The 18,517-nt window shown below is 43.5% G+C and overlaps 1 protein-coding gene across 2 annotated transcripts; it reads left to right on the top strand.

Annotated features, from left to right (window-relative positions):
- Positions 1-19: 19 nt before the first annotated feature.
- ptger2a (prostaglandin E receptor 2a (subtype EP2)) lies at positions 20-17,369 on the top strand. Of its 2 annotated transcripts, none has more exons than XM_080758700.1 (6): positions 20-242; positions 588-678; positions 3,856-4,088; positions 4,731-4,996; positions 5,677-6,100; positions 16,501-17,369. In XM_080758700.1, exons 3-6 carry the CDS (start codon positions 3,948-3,950, stop codon positions 16,795-16,797), a joined length of 1,128 nt encoding a protein of 375 aa, XP_080614826.1. In that variant the 5' UTR covers positions 20-242; positions 588-678; positions 3,856-3,947; the 3' UTR covers positions 16,798-17,369. The 2 variants fall into 2 exon arrangements, with proteins under 2 accessions (XP_080614826.1, XP_080614825.1); XM_080758699.1 differs by having other exon boundaries at positions 588-682.
- The last annotated feature ends 1,148 nt before the right edge of the window (positions 17,370-18,517 follow it).

Raw genomic sequence — 18,517 nt, 5'->3', positions numbered from 1 at the left:
TTCACTGATCAGAGAGCGCAACAGGAGCGCGTACACTACACTACACTACTACAACACGGACTTCACCTGGAAACACCACCGGCACCTATACATACATACCTAGCTATTAGCTACATTCTTGGAGAAAATAAGTTGTGGAAAAGTAGGGAACTTTATATATTTCACCTTTAAAAAAAAGAGAGATTGTAAATTGGGACTTTATCCGCGAGGGATGATGCCTGCGTTTCGCGCAACAAATAGAGGTAAACTATGATACAATCCATTATGTTTGGACAACGACCATGCATATACATAGAATTAGCCCATCCACGTGTTTCTTTGGACTTTTATTCATTTTGTTTCGTGGACCCTCTTGCAGATTATGTGGAATTACATTAACGTTTCATATTTCGCATTGTATATACCGTTTGATGTGATCCAGGGGCGGATTTTGGCACCAAACAGATAACTGCATCTAAAACATTATGTATTTTATAGCCTATAGATCATTTTTTGGGGGGGACTTCCTTAAATTTATTTTTGGACGGAAAAACGAACGAACTACTACTGAGTCACAGTTGGTTGTTGGTGTACTGTCATACTTTCAGAAGCTGTTGCGCTGTTGGAGAATATGACCACAAGTGGACGCGACTCATCTTTGGTGTTTTGGTCAGAAAACATTTCACTCCTGCTGCCATGGTAGGTGAGTCAGTCAGTATGCTGATCGTTGCAAGTGAAAGGGAGAAATGTGTCAACACGTTTTAATTTAATACGACTGAGGCCGAGCAGTGGTGGAATGTTGCCTATATTTATTCACACGTTGGCTATGTTCACTTCAGTTCAGTGTTCAAGAACAATTTTGGGGTAGACTACTTTACTTTAGGCACTTGAGTAGACCTACGTTTTTATTTTATTTTTGATAGGCGCCTAACTTCTACTCCATATCTCTGAGGCAAAGGTTGTACGTTTTTTTTAATCCACTACAATTATTTGACAACGTTAGTTTACTACTTTGTAGGTTTAGATTATAAATAGGGTAAAAAAACATACATTAATGATTAAGTGATAAATGATGATTTGCTAATAATAGGTTAGGATACCTATAACATCACATCAGCCATTAGCTGCAAGATTGAAGTGATGAACACAACACATCAATATGTATTACTGTTATCTAAGATTGTATTGATTCTTAGATTGTGTTCTGCACGAGTACTTTTACTTTGGTGTTGTAGCAAGTCTATTGTACTGCAAATACTTTTTGAATACAGGATTTTTACGTCTAAATGAATATTTACATTGCATGCTATTGCTACTTTTATTAATTTAGTAGAAAAAGTAGGCTACTTAATCCAGCAACACTAGCTGCGGCTGAATCTGTGTATTTCCGTTGTTTTTTGACAGAAGAAAGAGTCATTCACGATGATGATGATGATGATTCACTTCATGTCACTTTGACATGACTTGCTGCAAATAAGGCCTATTTGAGAAAATGAAGCCTTATTTAGTCACTGGCGATCTTTAAAAGACATTGAGAATTTTGTTTCACAGCTCAGAGCTCATGGTTAGTTGAATTAAACATTGGAATTAACTTGTAAGTGTTACAAGTATCCGGATATGACACTGAATAACAGGTTTATGATTACCTGGAAAACAGGTTAAAGATGTTTAGAAAACGGAGACAGTGAATGTAGCGTTCTTTAACTATTTCTTCTGGTTATATGAGAGAACACAATGCATGCGCAATGCATGCTCTTAAGGCACTGACTACTCTCAAAGTAAACAGTGGCAAACAGTGGCAAAACCGCTGTTCAGGTGGTATGCGGCTCCATCTTCCCATTTCCACACGCAGTCTATGAGCGGACAACCGAAACCGTGTAAAGGTTATCCTCAAATAGTCCTCAATGTAAGGTGTACTGCTGGTGCTGGTATAGAGTGGGTGAACAGATAGATCTGGGTTGATGGCTTGGTATGTCTTATATCTTGTTCCCTCTTTGGATTGTAATTTATGAATCATGTCCCTTCGGTCACTCTCAATATGATCTCGTTTTTCCATTATCTCAGATAAATGAGAATACATGACTTGGTTCTCATTTTTCAGCAATTGAAGAACATACCACAAGGGGTCATCAAGCATGCCATTCCGCTGCTGTATGTTGGTGAAGAACCTGGCTTGCTTTTCTCTCACCAAAGCTTGCATTGAAGGCAGTCCTGCTTCTAACAGGCAGGTTAAGTTAGGGGTAGTAACCCTCACCCCAAGTAGGGATTTCACTCCAGCCATGTAGAGAGTTTCAACAGACTTTAAGGGGATTTTCAACCAAGCCTCACACCCATACAATATAGCTGATGAGAAAGCAGCCTCAAAAACCTTACGTTTTACACAAAATGGAGCATCATAGTTGGTGGTCAGGAAGATAATCAGTTTGTTTAGGTGCTTTGCCTTCTCCTTTGCATGTAGGGCAAGTGAGTTTCGGGCATTTCCATCAGCAGTGAAGATGGCTCCAAGATATGTATAACTGTCACAATGCTTCACTGTAAGGGAAGCAAGCTGAATAGGTTGCCTATCTTCATCAGATCCCGATATAGCCATAAATTTGGTTTTACTTTCATTAACAAGCATGCCATATTCATCACAATATTCCTCCAGATATTTCAGTTTTTCAGTCAGCCTTTCCTTTGATGTTGCCAGGATGACAGTGTCATCCATTAGCATTAAAACATGGAGCCATTTTAGGAAACCATCGTCCCCACATTGTTTTAACTTTCTGATGAGCATGTCGACAAACATTACAAACAGGAAGCAAGATGTAGGGGATCCTTGCCTCACTCCAGTGGATGCTGTTATTGTGGTGGATCCCAGGATACTTGTTGTCACACTGTACATTGACATCAGGGCCAAGATCATAGTAACGCCACACCCCAGGCTCTTCAATACCTTGAACAGTTTTCCTCTCGGCACCCTGTCATAGGCTTTGGAAAAGTCTATAAAGGCAACATACAGTTTCAGCTTCTTTCTGACACAATGTTCAATTATAAGTCGAAGTGCCACAATGTGCTCTATGCAGCTTCTTCTAGGTTGAGCTCCAGCCTGCTCTCTGAATGGCTTATACCAGCACATCAGTCTGTTATTAAGCACATAGTCATATACTTTTGCTGCACTATTGATCACACTTATGCCCCGATAATTGTCACAATCAAGTTGGTTACCCTTCTTAAATAACATCATCAGTTTAGCAGGGGCCCAGTTCATTGGATAGCCAGTTAGAAATATGGAATTCATGAGTGTACATAGAAACGTGACCCATTCTACTGGCAGAAGCTTGAAAACACCTGGGCTCACACCATCAGGGCCCGCTCCTTTTCCTGCCTTTAGCTGGCGGTCAATTACATGTTGAACTTCTGACCTAGTGATAGGGTCATCTGTAAGTGGCATGGTGACATTATAGTCCTCCATATGTTGCATGTTTTCTCCCTCACCGACAGGAGGGTTCAGTAGCCTCTCCATATGCTCTTGAAAGTCACTTTCAGAAGGCATCTCTTGTCGAGGGGATGTGGAAAACTCCCCCTTCCAATCTATAGCTTTCCATAGCATTCTTTTTTTTTTGCAACAAAACAACCCACACCAATGCAACTACTTTGCAACGGCCATTGGGAATAATGGTTGCAAGGAGTTGCATGTTGCAAGGAGTTACATGGTGACCCTCTGGTGTGGCAACTGTGGTTAGGGCTTAAGCCTGCTCTCCTCTCCCCCACCACACCATGACTAGAGACTGAAAACGTGACTACAGAAAGCCCCACTAAGGTACAATATGCAAGAGAATGGAATGCATGCTGATATATAATGACTCAAGTCATTTCTTGTTTTGTTTCTATCAGGTGCCAAAGGTGGACATTAATTCATAAGCGGTTGAGCTAAAAAAGAAGAAAAAAGCATTGTTTTGTTTGGAACGGCCACCCAGCCAACCAAGATGGACTACGACTCGTGCCATCGCAAGGAGTACATCGACGGCAGACACAGCCCGCTGATCAGTGCCATCATGTTCGCCGCGGGCGTCTTCGGAAACGTCGCCGCCCTGGTGCTCCTGGAGGTCCGACGCAGGCGCTCTCAGGTAGGGATGTTAATAGATAATCGTTAATCGATTAATCGCCGTTAAGAAGTTCTTCAATTAATAGAAAACTCTGCGGTTCCATCATTGGGCGGTTTTCTGTGACTGTAATGCTGTCTGCGCGCGCGTGCGTGGCCGAGGAACGCACATGTGGGCCGGTTAAAAGCCAGTAGCCACATAAACGTCTCTGCTATTGCATGTGATGTGACAGACAAGACAGTGCACTTTTAATTCCCCATACAAAGATGCCATTGCCTGGCCCTGTATCTCAAATGCTCAAATAAATATTTGATTAAGGAACATAATATGCCTTTCTGTATATCGTCAAAATGTCGATTTTTCATTGAGGGAAATTAATTTATTAACTCATTATTATTTTTTTTTTAAATGCCACTTATCAACTAACCGGTTAATCGAACGTTAAGGTTATCAATTATCCTCTTTTTTTTCCACATTTCTTTTTGCCTTTTGTGCCTTTATTAATAGTTACAGTGAAGACAGACATGCAGCAAAAGGCCGTCATGAACGGGACTCGAACACACAACGTACTGTCAGGCCAGAGCCTACAGTATATGTGGCATGCGCCTGGACCGCAATTATCAATTTATATGAATTCATGGATAATTCCCATCCCTATACTCGCAGGCGCGCCGCTCCCTCTTCCACGTGCTGGTCACGTGCCTGGTGGTGACGGACCTGGCCGGCACGTGCCTGATCAGCCCGCTTGTGCAGCTGTCCTACCGTCTCAACACCACCATGGTGGCCATGGTAGTGACGGGCAACTCCACCTCGCACATGGCCTGCAAGTACTTTGGCTTCAGCATGACCTTCTTCAGCCTGGCCACCCTGTCGCTGCTGTTTCTCATGGCGCTGGAGCGCTGCCTCGCCATCGGCCACCCCTACCTGTACAGGTAATGATGGCCCATTAAGGCCAGAATATGATTAAAATCCTCTTGAGGGCATATTCACGCTGAGTCCGTTTGATTCAAACTGTTCCCGAATAGGCGAATACGATTGCCTGGTCCCCGCTGGCCATGATTCACATTGGCCTTGATTCTTCCGTACCAGATTTCACTTTAGTTCATTTAACTGTATTCAATGCTTTCACAATCACATTGCATCGATCCATATCCGAGTACACTTCAATCGGTTCAGAGACTACCTCCATGCGGTCCCGGGAATGGTTGGGTGATCCGCTTCGGCGAACGCTACGCAGCATTCACACAACCACAAAATCACAAAAGTGGTCCCGAGTACGCACCCGGGACCATAGTGTGAATATGCCCTTAACCACTTTTAAAGCATTATATGGACTGGCTCCACTTCATATTACTGATCTTCTGCCCCCCGAGGACAATGTGAGACAAAGACGTCTTCTAAAAATTCCCGGGATCAAGCTAACGATAAAAGGGTGACCTTTTATCGTTCTTGTGAGATCTTGTGACATTCTTGTTTCGTAAACATTTTCCCCATGTTATTCGACTCTCTTGTTTATGTTTTGTTTTAATCCTTGTTGTACTGTGTTTTTTCATTATTACACTATTATGTCTTGTTTTAACTATTAATATTGTTTAATTGTGCTGACTTGCAGCCAGCACGTCACCAAGAAGTGCGGCTACATCACCGTGCCTGCCATGTTCCTGGCGTGCGCGCTCTTCTGCCTGCTGCCCTTCGTGGGCTTCGGCGACTACGTGCAGTACTGCCCCGGCACGTGGTGCTTCATCGACATGAACCCAGCGAAGGGTGTGCACCGCGCCTACGCCAACCTGTACGCCACCGTCATGCTGGCGCTCGTGCTCGCCATCGTGGCGTTCAACGGCTTCGTGGTGTACCACCTGGTGCGCATGTACCAGCGGCGGCGGAGGAACGGCGGCTCCGTGATGTCGACGAGCGCGCGCTCCAACATGAGCGGCGGCGAGCGGCGCGGGGCGCTGTCCATGGCCGAGGAGGTGGAGCACCTCATCCTGCTCGTCTTCATGACCTTCATCTTCATCATATGCACTCTGCCGCTGGTGGTGAGTGAGCGAGCGAGAGAGAGAGAGAGAGCACTTACTGTACCGTTACTGTACTCCACACACGGATTGATTTCTCTTGACTGTCCGTCCGCACACGGTCAGTAATGCCTGATTTATATTTGGTTGTGCCGCGCAACGAAAATAGACGATCTTCAAACTCACAACTTGAAAAGTTCTACGAAAATAGTACGGCTGTCAAACGATGAAAAATTGTTATCAAATTAATCACAGTTTAAAAATGTATTAAACATGATTAATCACCATTCGAACTATGTCGAAAATATGGCATGTTTTTCTGTATATTGTTGTGGGAATGGAAAGGCGGATATATATACATTTAACATACGTATGTTTTATACTTTGGATCTATCAGCCATCAGATACCAGAGCGATGACTAGTGCAGAGCGGATGGGATTATGGGATTACGGGATGCATCTAAGCATGCATTAATTGTGTTAACATTTTTAATCTAATTAATTTCACAAATGAACTCCGTTAACTGAGTGATTTTGACAGCCGTAGAAAATAGATGATCTACAAGCTCAAAGGCTCACCGAAAATAGACGGCCGACAAGCCGCATTGTTGTGAGCTTGTAGGTCGTCTATCTTTGGTCCACGACACCTGCCCTGCACGCAACGCAACTAAGAATTTAAACAGAGCATAAGGCAGGGCTACTCCTACTGTACACATACTGCACACACGTGACATGTTAATATGCAGACACACATACCTTACAGGTCCTTCTTTACATTCCCTGACATTAAGTACCACTCAGGACTTTAATGTGTGCATGAATCTCTCGACGCACGCACGTGCACACACACACACACACACACACACCCCCCCCCCAAAGGCAGCGTGACATCCAGATGTCAATTCGTTCTTGTCAGACATGATCACCAGCTGCTGATTTCAGACACTTGGGGTCAGTTAAGATCATTAGGGCTAAAGGGCTAGTCACCATTACTTAAGACAACAGGTCAGAGGGCTCGATCGATGCACTGATTGATCCCAAGCTTTCAGGACGCTGTGTGTTTGCTGTGGATATGTGGGAATACGTAACCGTAGATATGCAATGCATCACCACAGCACACCTGTTTTCTCCCCAAATGAGTCATTGCTGATTCCACCACACTCTGTGACCGTGTGGCGTGCTGAGCAAGCACACTGCTGTGCCCTGAGACAAGTCCAGGTGTGCCTTGAGACACATGCATTACAGTATATACATTATACAACTTTACAAAAGGTTATGCATATTCTTTTCATGTACTACAGTACATCAGTAGTTTGTGTGCACTAATTGTCATTGAGGCAAATACATGATCTACAAGCGCTCAACACGCTGTATATGAATGAACACAGGATAGGTGTGTCCTCCTGAGATTTGGACGTGCCCATTGTTGTGCCTTGGTTACATACATATGGAGTCACCAAACTCTTCTCACCCGAAGACAGTGAGACGTTTCACAAGAAGGCGAGCGTGAGGTTCACCGTGGGGTTAATGCCGACTCCTCCAGGTCTCGCTCCATGCTGAACAGATCATTCCGATAAGTGTGTTGTTTCTGATAATTTCCCTCAAAGACTAGCCTGCCTGCTGTTCATTTTCTTTTATGGCGTGGCCAAGGGCCAAGCACTCCCGAAACCAATCGGAGCTTGTGATGCCACTGTGTGTTTGACGTCACAAAACAGAATGACCTGCGGCCATGAAAGCCTGAACAGTCTAGGACATGCCTGGTTAAGTAAAAGTGAAACTGGATGAGGATTCAATTCGGATCGTAGAATTGATTATCTATGCAAACAAATCCCTCAGCATTGTTTTAGCGAAGCACCATTTGGTGATAAGGCCCCTTCCACATATGGAGCAATGTTGAGCAAGTCAACATATTTCAGAAAAGAGGATGTTTTTTTATCAAACCTGAGAGAGTTTAATACTAATAGGACATTTTGCATAAGGGGTAGGGGTTTCACTTACAAAGGTTTGGGTTTGGGGGGTTTTCAGTTATCTGGCTGGTACAGTTGTGAAAGCCAGGGCTCACCGCAGTGCAGCTGAGACTAGTCCAGTTCGCACATGTTCTTGGGGCTTGGATATATTTGTTATATAATACTGTAGTAGTATATAATACTGTATGTAGCGCCCAGGATTACATTAGATAATTGGCACTGGGTGAAAAGAAAACTGGGTTTTTTTAAGGAATACTGTATGTAGGAAATGTCCATACTGTCTTGATAAGGGCCGATGACAGAGATTAAATCATCTGATAACATCCGAAACCGCTATCATAGTCCATGTCTCAGCACCATATCACAGGATGCTCTCGACGCAGATAGGCCCTGAAGAAAGAGCATGTTCTCTAGAGGAAGAGACCTAACCTCCAACCTTAAGACTAGCTAATTTTAACTCAATGCTGATACAGAACACTGTACTGTATTGCTTCCTAAGAACATCTATTTTTACATGGCCAGATATTATAAGGGAGGCAGTAAACATTAGTACCGCACAGACATGGACATGATTGGTATCTGGAACCAAATGCCAGATGCCGTAGGAAATTGCTGATAACCACGTCATAAAACATATGAAAATGTCAGTGGGAGAATCATATACAATAAAAGACTGCAAGCGGAAGGCTTTATCTTTCCCCCTGTGTGTGTGTGTGTGTGTGTGTGTGTGTGTGTGTGTGTGTGTGTGTGTGTGTGTGTGTGTGTGTGTGTGTGTGTGTGTGTGCGCGCGCCTGAACATGAATGTGTCGCTGGCATTTTGAGGAAATACAGCCATTCATAAATTGTACAATAGACTATGGGCTGCCAGGGCTGGTTGTAATGCCAAGGCCATGATAGGGAATCCCAACGGTCCACTGCACTGCAATGTTGTTGTTGTATTTATTAAAGGTGAGACCAGAATATGATGACAGTTTTTGACCACTAAACCTCTATAATTATACTTAGTTGTACGACAAGTAGCGTAAATACTAGCCAAGTTCAAGTTCAACGCATTGAATCATGTCATGATGTGAGCTTGTAGATCTGCTATAGCCTGATTTACAAAACAAAATGCATTTTGAAATCCACTAAAGAGACACCAGGATGTAGTTAATAGGATCTCCTATGAGAACCACACCAGTCAGCATTCTACATGTAGAACGTCTAGCTTTCTGTATTACAACCAGCTAGTCTAACCAGTATAGTACCGTCATCGTACCTGAAAGTTATGCAGGAACGAAAGAGTGGCAAAAAACTACTTTCTAGCTTCGACAGCCCATGCCTCCAAACAGACAAGTCATATCTGATTGCATGAAACGACCTTAGCATTGCCGAGCCATGAGGCCCATAGGGCAGGAGCCTATCTCCTGTTTCTGTAGCGTGAGGCAGCTTGATGTACAAGTACACCCCCTGGACATGACCCTAGTATGTCGCAGGGACTTACCCCCAATACAACCCTTGATGCTGAGTGTCAAGTAGGGAGGCACTGGGTCCCATTTTTAGAGTCTTTGGTATGACCCGGCCGGGGGTCTACTTTAACATTATTTCTATCTTATCTATAATTTATCTTCTTACATATTTATTTAAACTTTTTTCATTTTGTCAGTACTGTCTCTACAGAACATGTACCACCCAATATTCAGAGTACAAAAATATGAGTAAAAAAATAAACCCCTCTTGATCGTCTTGATTCTAGTGAGGAGGTAAGAGCTTCTAGGTCAGCTTTGCTAGCCACAGATCATGTGACCAGCAGTGGCACAGCTGGACGTGTCAGAACGGACCCCTGAGGGCTGGCATGATAAGAATCTTCACACTGATGTTGATTTTAGGAGCCCCAGGCTATCACACAGGTCCCCAGGTCAGCAGATGTGAGCTCTGTTTATTTCTAAAACCTGACACCCGGGCTCAAACCAGTCTCCAGACATAACGGAGCCCTCAGTTGGAGACACTAGCCAAGAAGTGGGAATTAAAGGAATACAGAATAATGCATTCTCATAATAATCTCATAATTCCCTCTCACGTGTTTCTCAGCAATCCATAACTGAGGGGTTGGTTGACCTCCACGTTTCACGTTGTTATGTTGTCTATTGAATTAGACTGTGGTGGTCGCCCAGGGCTCTACACTTTGTCCACTGCTTTTTCCCCCTCTGTAGAAGGGTAACATAATCTGTTTAAAGTCCACTTTCGAGGCACCACTGGGTTGGACTGGATCCTGCATGGCTTTTCTTCCACCGCAAAAGGTCCATGGCCACTTTTCTGGTCGATGCCAAGTGCAAGAATTACTTTCTTCACCCATTCATTAAGTCATTTGTTTCCTCTCGTAATGTGTCCGTACCACCTCTCCTCACCACATGCACTCCAATCCTCTGTCGCAGCTCTGCACTCGTCTAGCACTCTCTCAGTGACACACCGGCCACACATCCATCTAATCATCCTCACCATCTCCGTTCTGTCCAGCTTCTTCTCTTCATGCTCCAGCCTCAGGCCCCACGTACACTTTCCCTTTCATCTTCATGGGGCTCTTAGCAGGAAAATAACCGACCTACAAGTTACCATTGCGGTGTTGTGTTGAGACCATGTCAGGGCAGTGCAGCGGGGAGGCTGTGATGGGTACCTGAAGAACACAGGCATCAGCTTTCTCCAGAGTGTGGTGTCAGTGCCTTATCAGTACTGTTCTGTACAACCTCAACGTCAATGTTATAAATGACCTCTCCCTCTCAGTGATTGAACTGGAGGTGCTTTGAAGAATCCGTTTGCCCTGACAGTCTGTCTTCTGACACCCGTCTTTTATTATCTTAGTCTGTCCACTGTCCTGGCCATCTGTATGTCTGCCTGTTTGTCTCCCTGCCCAAACCTCCAATGGTACTGTATCCATACTGTACGACATGCATATTGTCTCTCTTTCGGGGCCGTTTACTTTGTGAACATCAACAAGTTCCTGGCAGTGGCCTCAAAAGCACAGTACAGCCTTCGCGTGTCAGAAAGTTTTGCGGTTAAAAAGTTTGCACATGGGTCAGAATATTGACAAAGCGATCTCACGGCTGCATAATTTATAAGAGACATTATAAATATAAGCTGTGGATTCGGTAATGTAATATCTCGCTCAGAGGTCAGGAGTCAGGACACGTATTAATTGGCAATATCCTAATGCACACATGAGGCGTGATCGAATTACAATATTGTGCATACAGTATATGAAGCTAGACGCGACCTGTGTGTCCCCTTGACTTTATATCCCTCATCATCTCTGATGGCGTTAATAATTTAAAAGGCAGACTGGTCAGAGAAACACACAGAGGGAGACACCTGCATCTGTATATACTGTAGGCTATTATTATCACATGAATGGTACTATAAAACATTTTAATTCCAATCAAAAGTGAAAGACAAGCACAATATTGGAGCTTTGATGGGTTCCCCCTCTTACTCACAGCAAGACTAGATTTTCGCAAAAAGAAAACATAATTTAGTTGGTATGCTAATGCTTCTGAGATCTAAGGGATTTTAGGTCAAAAGCTTATTTCCTGTCTCTCTCTTGCCATGAAAAATGTTGAGAGAAAGTGAAAGAGAAGCACGGAACAAGAGATGAAACTAAATGAGAGGATGTTTGTCAGCAACTCACTCAACCATGCTCTTTCACTCATTGCGGTTTTAAAAATAAAATCCAAATTGGAAATGGTGCAAGAACTTAACAGTTCAAGAGTTCCATTTATCTGTAACAAGTTCAATTAGAAGTACATTGGAATGCTTGCTCTAGCTCTTCAGCAAAAAATATTCAACATGAAAAATTACTATAAATTCTGCACTCTCCCTGTTGCTGCTCTTTACCTGTATCTATTCTGAACTTAATTTTACCTTGGTTTTCCACATCCGCAATGATAAAGTATTATCTTGTTATATTGCACATGTTAGCTCTGGGTGTCTTCAGAGATCTGCATCCCCAGGAACCTTAAGCAGTCGACTCTCCATTTCCGATGAGGCGCTTGTTTTAGTAGCCTAGCTTTTTTTGGCTGATACATACGTTAGGGTTAACCTAACGGTTTAGGTATATCGTTTTTGTGAGGTTAGGGTTAAGGCTAGGTTTAGGCATAGTTTTTGCGAGCTTATATAACTACTTGCGTGCAGTCGAAATTAACACAGCAGAGCGCCCCCTACCCCGCTGACGGCCCGGCAGGGTAAAACAAGTGCCCCATCAGGTTCCACGCTCTGTGAAAAAGGTCCATTTCCTTTCCCTCGCTGGTGATGGTGCCTCTTTAGCATTGAGGTCGCTGACACCCCGGTGTTAGGTGTGATATCCTCCTGCCTTATAGGCAGATCAGACCAATCACTGTGGCGTTAATGATGCAATCTCTGCCGTTTGGCCGTATAGTGGTGTTTACAATCAGTGCAGCCGTGTGCTACTGTGCTCGGGAAACCCATTGTCAGTTACAGTATCCAGGTTCAGAAAGAGATGCCTAGGATTAGATCTTCCAGCCTGGAGACAGTTTGGTTGAACCCATTTTGGGCGGGAACCATTTTGGCGTTGGCATTACGTTATGATTTAGCTATTGAAAAATAGCAGATGTACAAGCTCTTAGAGCGCCACGAGTGGTGCGCTACGAGCTTGTAGGTCTGCTATTTTTTTTAAATCGAAGAACGACAGACATAGAAACATAGCTTTTTCAGAAAACTGTCAGGATGTAGAAGACATTTCGTAGAATCGAGCTCAGGCCTAAATGGGTTAATGGATAGTGTTGTTGAAGACGGAGCTAAAATAAAAAAAACAACATCCTATAATAGTAGGCTATGTAACACTGATTGGTAATTCCATACTTACGTACACTACTAGAAAACCCCAAAATCCGTACATTACACTGAAATCCTCCCCATAGACCGCGACGGAGGGGCGCCGTCTCGATTGAGCCGACTCGCCCCCGTCCGAGGTGCAACCCGATAGGCACAGAATCGTAAATAATGTTGTGGGGAGCACATTCCCCCCCAACTGAGATAATGGGGTGAAAGCGACGCCTCCGTCGCGGTCAAAACAGTAGTAGTGTAACGTGTACATTTTGGGGTTTTCTGGTAGTGTATGTACGGAATTGCCAATCTGTGTTTTCACCGTGTTTGGGTGAGATCGGGCTCCATCCAGAGACCTGTTTTCTTTGTAAGAAAAACTGCGGTGGGTCCATGAAGTCCATGTGGTGTTGATGTGTGCCTCCCATCACTAGTTTCAACAGTCGGGCACACGCACACTTGCACGCACAAACGCACACATTCGTTTTATAGGCATACACATGTCCATACATACATAAACATAAATGTTCTCCCATACACGCGCGCGCACACACAAGCACACTTTCCCTAACTCCGTTTCTTCTAATCACACCTCATCTGGTTGCGTTTAAAACTACATCAGTGTCAATTAGCACCAAGCTGGTCTGATTCGAAACACCCTGTACCAAAACAAAACCCACATAACCGCACAGTTGTTTCCATATTTCTCATTGGCCCTTGATCCTTTGATACTGTATGTGTGCACATACTGTTGTGACGCCGACGCCTCTCATTAACAAACAACTGTTCGGATTCAGTAACAGCAGCTGGAAACGAGCATATCAGTAGGGTTCATTCAAGCCTGTCGTTTTTAAGATTTCTTGTTTGGGAACAAAGTGTTGAAGGGACAGACCACACAGCTTACAGATTCCCCATCCTTACACTCCCTTAGGGACGAACACCCAGAAGGAAGGGTAAATCACACCAACTTCAGCTTCTCTTGAGCAAGCCACCCGTCTAGTGGTGTTATTCTTTTTGAGCAGTGGTTGTACTGTGTACTCTGACACTGTCAGCTGTGTATCTAATTGTGCTGAAAAGCAGCGCGCTTTGTAAACCTTTTCTGGATGAATTCAGATTAGGAGACACCCCGCCCGGCCCTGGGTACCATTAAGCGTCACCGCCCGGCCCTGGGTTCCATTAACCGTCACCGCCCGGCCCTGGGTTCCATTAAGTGAACAGGAAATTAGCCGCTAATGAGGGTGGCTTAATAACGGGGATGGCACAACGTTTCCCCTTTAAGGAAATTAGACCGCGATTATCTCGGGAGTACATTGCCGGGACACTGTGAGTCATGTTGGAGAAAATACCCTGAATCCGTTTAGGAGAGCGAGAGAGTGTGAGTGAGAGGGTATGAAATTCGGAGAAAGAGCAAACAAAAAGAGACGAGAGAGAGAGAAGGAGAAAGAGGGAGACAGAGGACTACTGTGCATGTGTACAGTATAGTGAATCATAGACGCCGTCTTAAAAGCATATTTTCATTATTTGCCCTTTACTGGACAAGGTTCCTGCCCAGACCCCAGAGAGAGCCTGTGTGGGAATTGGTAAACCTGTGAAGTTGTAGTCATCGCTTCCCTGGATTGTATTGGGCCGACTACAGCCACTTACAGTACTTCAGTCGGAATACTTGAACACGTTGTGTTCATTCTAGTGTTGATTTCGTCGACTAAACCTGTGACGCAAAAATGTTCGACGACTACCTTTTTTCACTGGCGATGACTAAAACTATGACTATAAATATATACTGACAATTTCATCATCAAATAAAAACTAGACTAAAAGGTCTAGTGGAGAAGAGATCCAGTAGAACTAAAAGACATGTCATTTTATGCTTGGTTGCGCTCTGTGTTGCACTCAGCTGCTATTTTCAGCATTCAACTAAGTGTAAAATCAGGCATTAATTTACGACGCCGTCAAGGCCCGTCAAAACACCTTTTTGTTGACAAAATCAACTATAGAGTTAGTCAACTAAAACTAGAGTGAAATTAAAACATTTCAGATGACAAAAATTTGACTAAAAAACTAAATGGAATTTTGACTAAAATCAACACTGGTTCATTCATGTATGTCCTGTGACAACTGTGAGAGCTCGGCCAAAGGATATGCGGTACCAAAACATGTGAGCCTTGTTGGCGGCTCTTGGGAAGGTCAAACAAACAGTAAGATTTTACTGTGATGCTGTAAAGTCTGAATACAGGCAGGTCTCACATCAAAGTGTTGATTTATGTTGCATTTATGTTAAATGTCTCAGTTGGCTCTGGCAAGTGTTCCATTCGATTCCCTGGTCAGATAGGAGAAGTGTACATTACAAGTACCACCTGTAACCTATCGAGAACTAGCTACAACACAGCTACACGGATGTTGGCCAAGACACCAAAAACCTCAAACGTCAGTGAGATTCAAAGTTGCTCATGTTGTGTTGACAAAAATAAGAACTATATTCTCTCAAATTTTCTCAGACTATACCCACTTCTGATTAACACAAACATATAGTGACACTAACTATAAGGTCATGAAAGAAGGTTACCTAATCGGGATCAGATTATCAGATCAGATTAGATAATTTTATTTCACAATATCCCAGAGTTACATTTATGTGTCCTGGCTTTATGATGAAGATGCGGCAGGTGTTGTGTTAAGCCCAATTTCCCAGGCTGCTATCCACTGGGTTACTTGATACACGCACGCACGCACGCACAGAAAATCACGACTGGGCCATAACTCAAACAGGATCTTTAAATGATACGGCTGTTTTATGTAATCTGCAAACATCCTGTTTGCTGAAACAGAGATAATACATGTGCTAATGTGTCCTTATTATACATGAGGCCGTGTATGAAATCTGGTTATGGGAATACAGTTTAGATAGATTAGATCTGTGTTTTTTGAGCTATTATCTGGACCAAAAGAATATTTTTGCACAATTCTCAAGAACCACTTCCAATACATTTATATAATAAGGCATAACACAGTCTTTTAAAATGTAATTAATATTATTATTTTTTTAACTAAATTAATATTTAACATCAATTATCTTAAAGCTGGATTTATACTTAGTTGCACGCCAGAGCTTGCGCCAAATATGTAGCATAGTCATTTCCCGTCATCAAGTGTACGTACACAGATCATCGTTGCCACACTATATTGTTGCGTTCCTCACATCAGGACAGTGGGATTTGGGCTGAAAACCTGTGACGTTTTCCTGTAATCTATCATAATGGAATGGTACTGCAGCTGATCAAATGCATTTTTGTTTATGATGTGAGCCAGTGGTTCCCAAACGTGTCGCGGTGTGAGCTTGTAGATCGGCTATTTTCACTGCTACTTGTGTAATGTAATATATGGAATTTCATTGATTGTTATTTTTTATGAATTCACTGGGAAGGTTTTTTTGAAAATGTTTTGAACTAATAATAATAATTAAAAACTAAAACTAAAATATATAGAATATAGAAAAACAAAATGTGTCCGCGACCCACACATTGAGAACCAGTGATGTAGACTTAATACAAATGTGATGTGAACAGCTAATCTGACAGTTTTCTTTCTTGTTCTCCCTCTCTCCCTCTCTCCCTCTCTCCTTCTCTCTCTCCCTCTCTCATCTCTCAGAGCCGTGTCTACATCAACTCAATAGGGCAGAACAGAACGGAGTCTCACCGCCTGGACCTGATCGCTCTGCGTTTCATCTCCGTCAACTCCATCATCGACCCGTGGGTCTTCATCTTCCTCTCCCCCAGCGTGCTGCACTTCTGCTGGGCCTCAATCTGCAGAGTGCCCCAGCTGCCCTTCAGGGGTTCCATGTTCAAGTCGTCACTGGTCAAACAGCCCAGCCAAGGTCAAATAGAGCTCTGCCACAGATCCTCGGACTACAATGTGCCTTTATCAACGTCCCAACAAGGGTCATGACCATGTAGGATTAAACACGACGTGAACTCATGCCAACCCGAATGGTTGACACACAAAATGCCCTTTTCCACCAAAAGCACTTTGGTTCTAAAACTGGTTCCGTTCATGATTCTTGGACCATTGGCACTTTCACGGAACCGGCGGACATCTCTTTGGTTCCAGTTCTGAGCCAACTTTTAGGGTTCTGAACCATTTCATTTTCAGTGGAAACACTCTGAACTGGTTCAATATTAGGCGGGGACAAAACCCCGGTGGAAAAGGGGCCAAAGTGAGAGCTCTCCCATGTACAGTATGTACATTCTCTCGTAAGCTGAAATACCCAAATATGACGGAGGGGGTGTATTCACCAAAAGACACCCCGGTGCGTTCATGAATGTTGCCATGCCAAGCGCTGAACGCAAGGGGCTTGCAGTATTTTTCCCCTCATCTGGCGGAAGTCTCTATTATAAGCTTTCATGGATTTTGTGAGTATTGCCAACTATGTAGTGGGCGTTTCTGCCCGTTGCGTGGGTGGTGGTGGTGCCAGGCGTTTGGTGGTGGTCTGGTGGACATTTTCAACTCCATGTGCCGTATGTTGACAAGCCCATCTAATGAATACCACATGCACCATCAGGTCAACATGAGTGTCACGTTTCAACGAGAGAACCTCACCATGTTGCTTTGATTGGTGTAAAAAATGCGTGCCTCACGAGAATGGCCTGCTGATATGATGTGAGAGTCAACATGAATTAGGAGTGATTTTATTCAGATTCCAAGTAGGAATCGGAGATCTTGTGTTTTTGTCCGGCTCTGTGAATGTGATGTGATATAATAATAATATGCTATTATTGCTAATTGGAAAGTGTTGGTGCATGCAGTTTTATCGCCTTGAATGTTGTTGCTGGCGGGTTGGAAACCTTGTGTCCAAAACCATTTTTCAGGAAATGGAAAAGAGAACCTGTGTTCCAATGGATCCAATGTGGTAATTATTTAGTCACACCATGCATTGGTTAAATATGTATAAAAGCCCACAGACAGACTTATCCACTTTCAACCTGGTGTGTCATGGGTTTTCAAGACATTTTTCTCAAATATTCAAAAATAGCTAGTTGTGCTAGTTTTGCATGACACCGTCATAAAATAGGACATTAATTTATGGAAGAAAAAGAAAAGCATACAAAGGTCTCTCTCTTCCTGACGGTAATACCATGCTATTTGGTAGGTGTTGTTGCCGTTTTTGCGTTTGGGGAAAGATTTATTCAAGACGCCTTAAATGTGCCCATCAGTATTTCCAGTTTAGGTGCATGGAGGTATGAAAATGTTCTACCACATTTACAGTTACTGCAGATGGACTGTGTGCATTTATATGAAGGCCTTAATCGCGCCGTGCATTTCTATGAAGGCCTTAATCGTGTCGTGCATTTATGAAGGCCTTAAAAAGACATTTGGCAAAACCTTGAATACAAATGAATGTACGTCTGAAGGGTGTGCCTGGAAAGCGGAGTGCATGGATTTGAACAGGCCGGACTGAATTGGACTAAAAACCACTCGATAGCAAGTGCCAAGACTGGACTGAATGTGCCTGGAGAACTTTGGACTGGTTATTACATATAGGCTGACATGAAGCTGCTGCTGGAGGGTGGCGCGGCTTTGGAGAGACGTATTCCGAGGTCAGGCCAGGCCCACATTCTGCTGGGTGGAAGCAGACTGCATTACCAATACACAGAACCTTGTCTACATG

The sequence above is a fragment of the Protomyctophum bolini genome, assembly GCF_963924005.1.
Source record: "Protomyctophum bolini genome assembly, chromosome: 24".
NCBI lineage: Eukaryota > Metazoa > Chordata > Actinopteri > Myctophiformes > Myctophidae > Protomyctophum > Protomyctophum bolini.
This window is presented reverse-complemented; position numbering and strand designations above follow the sequence as displayed.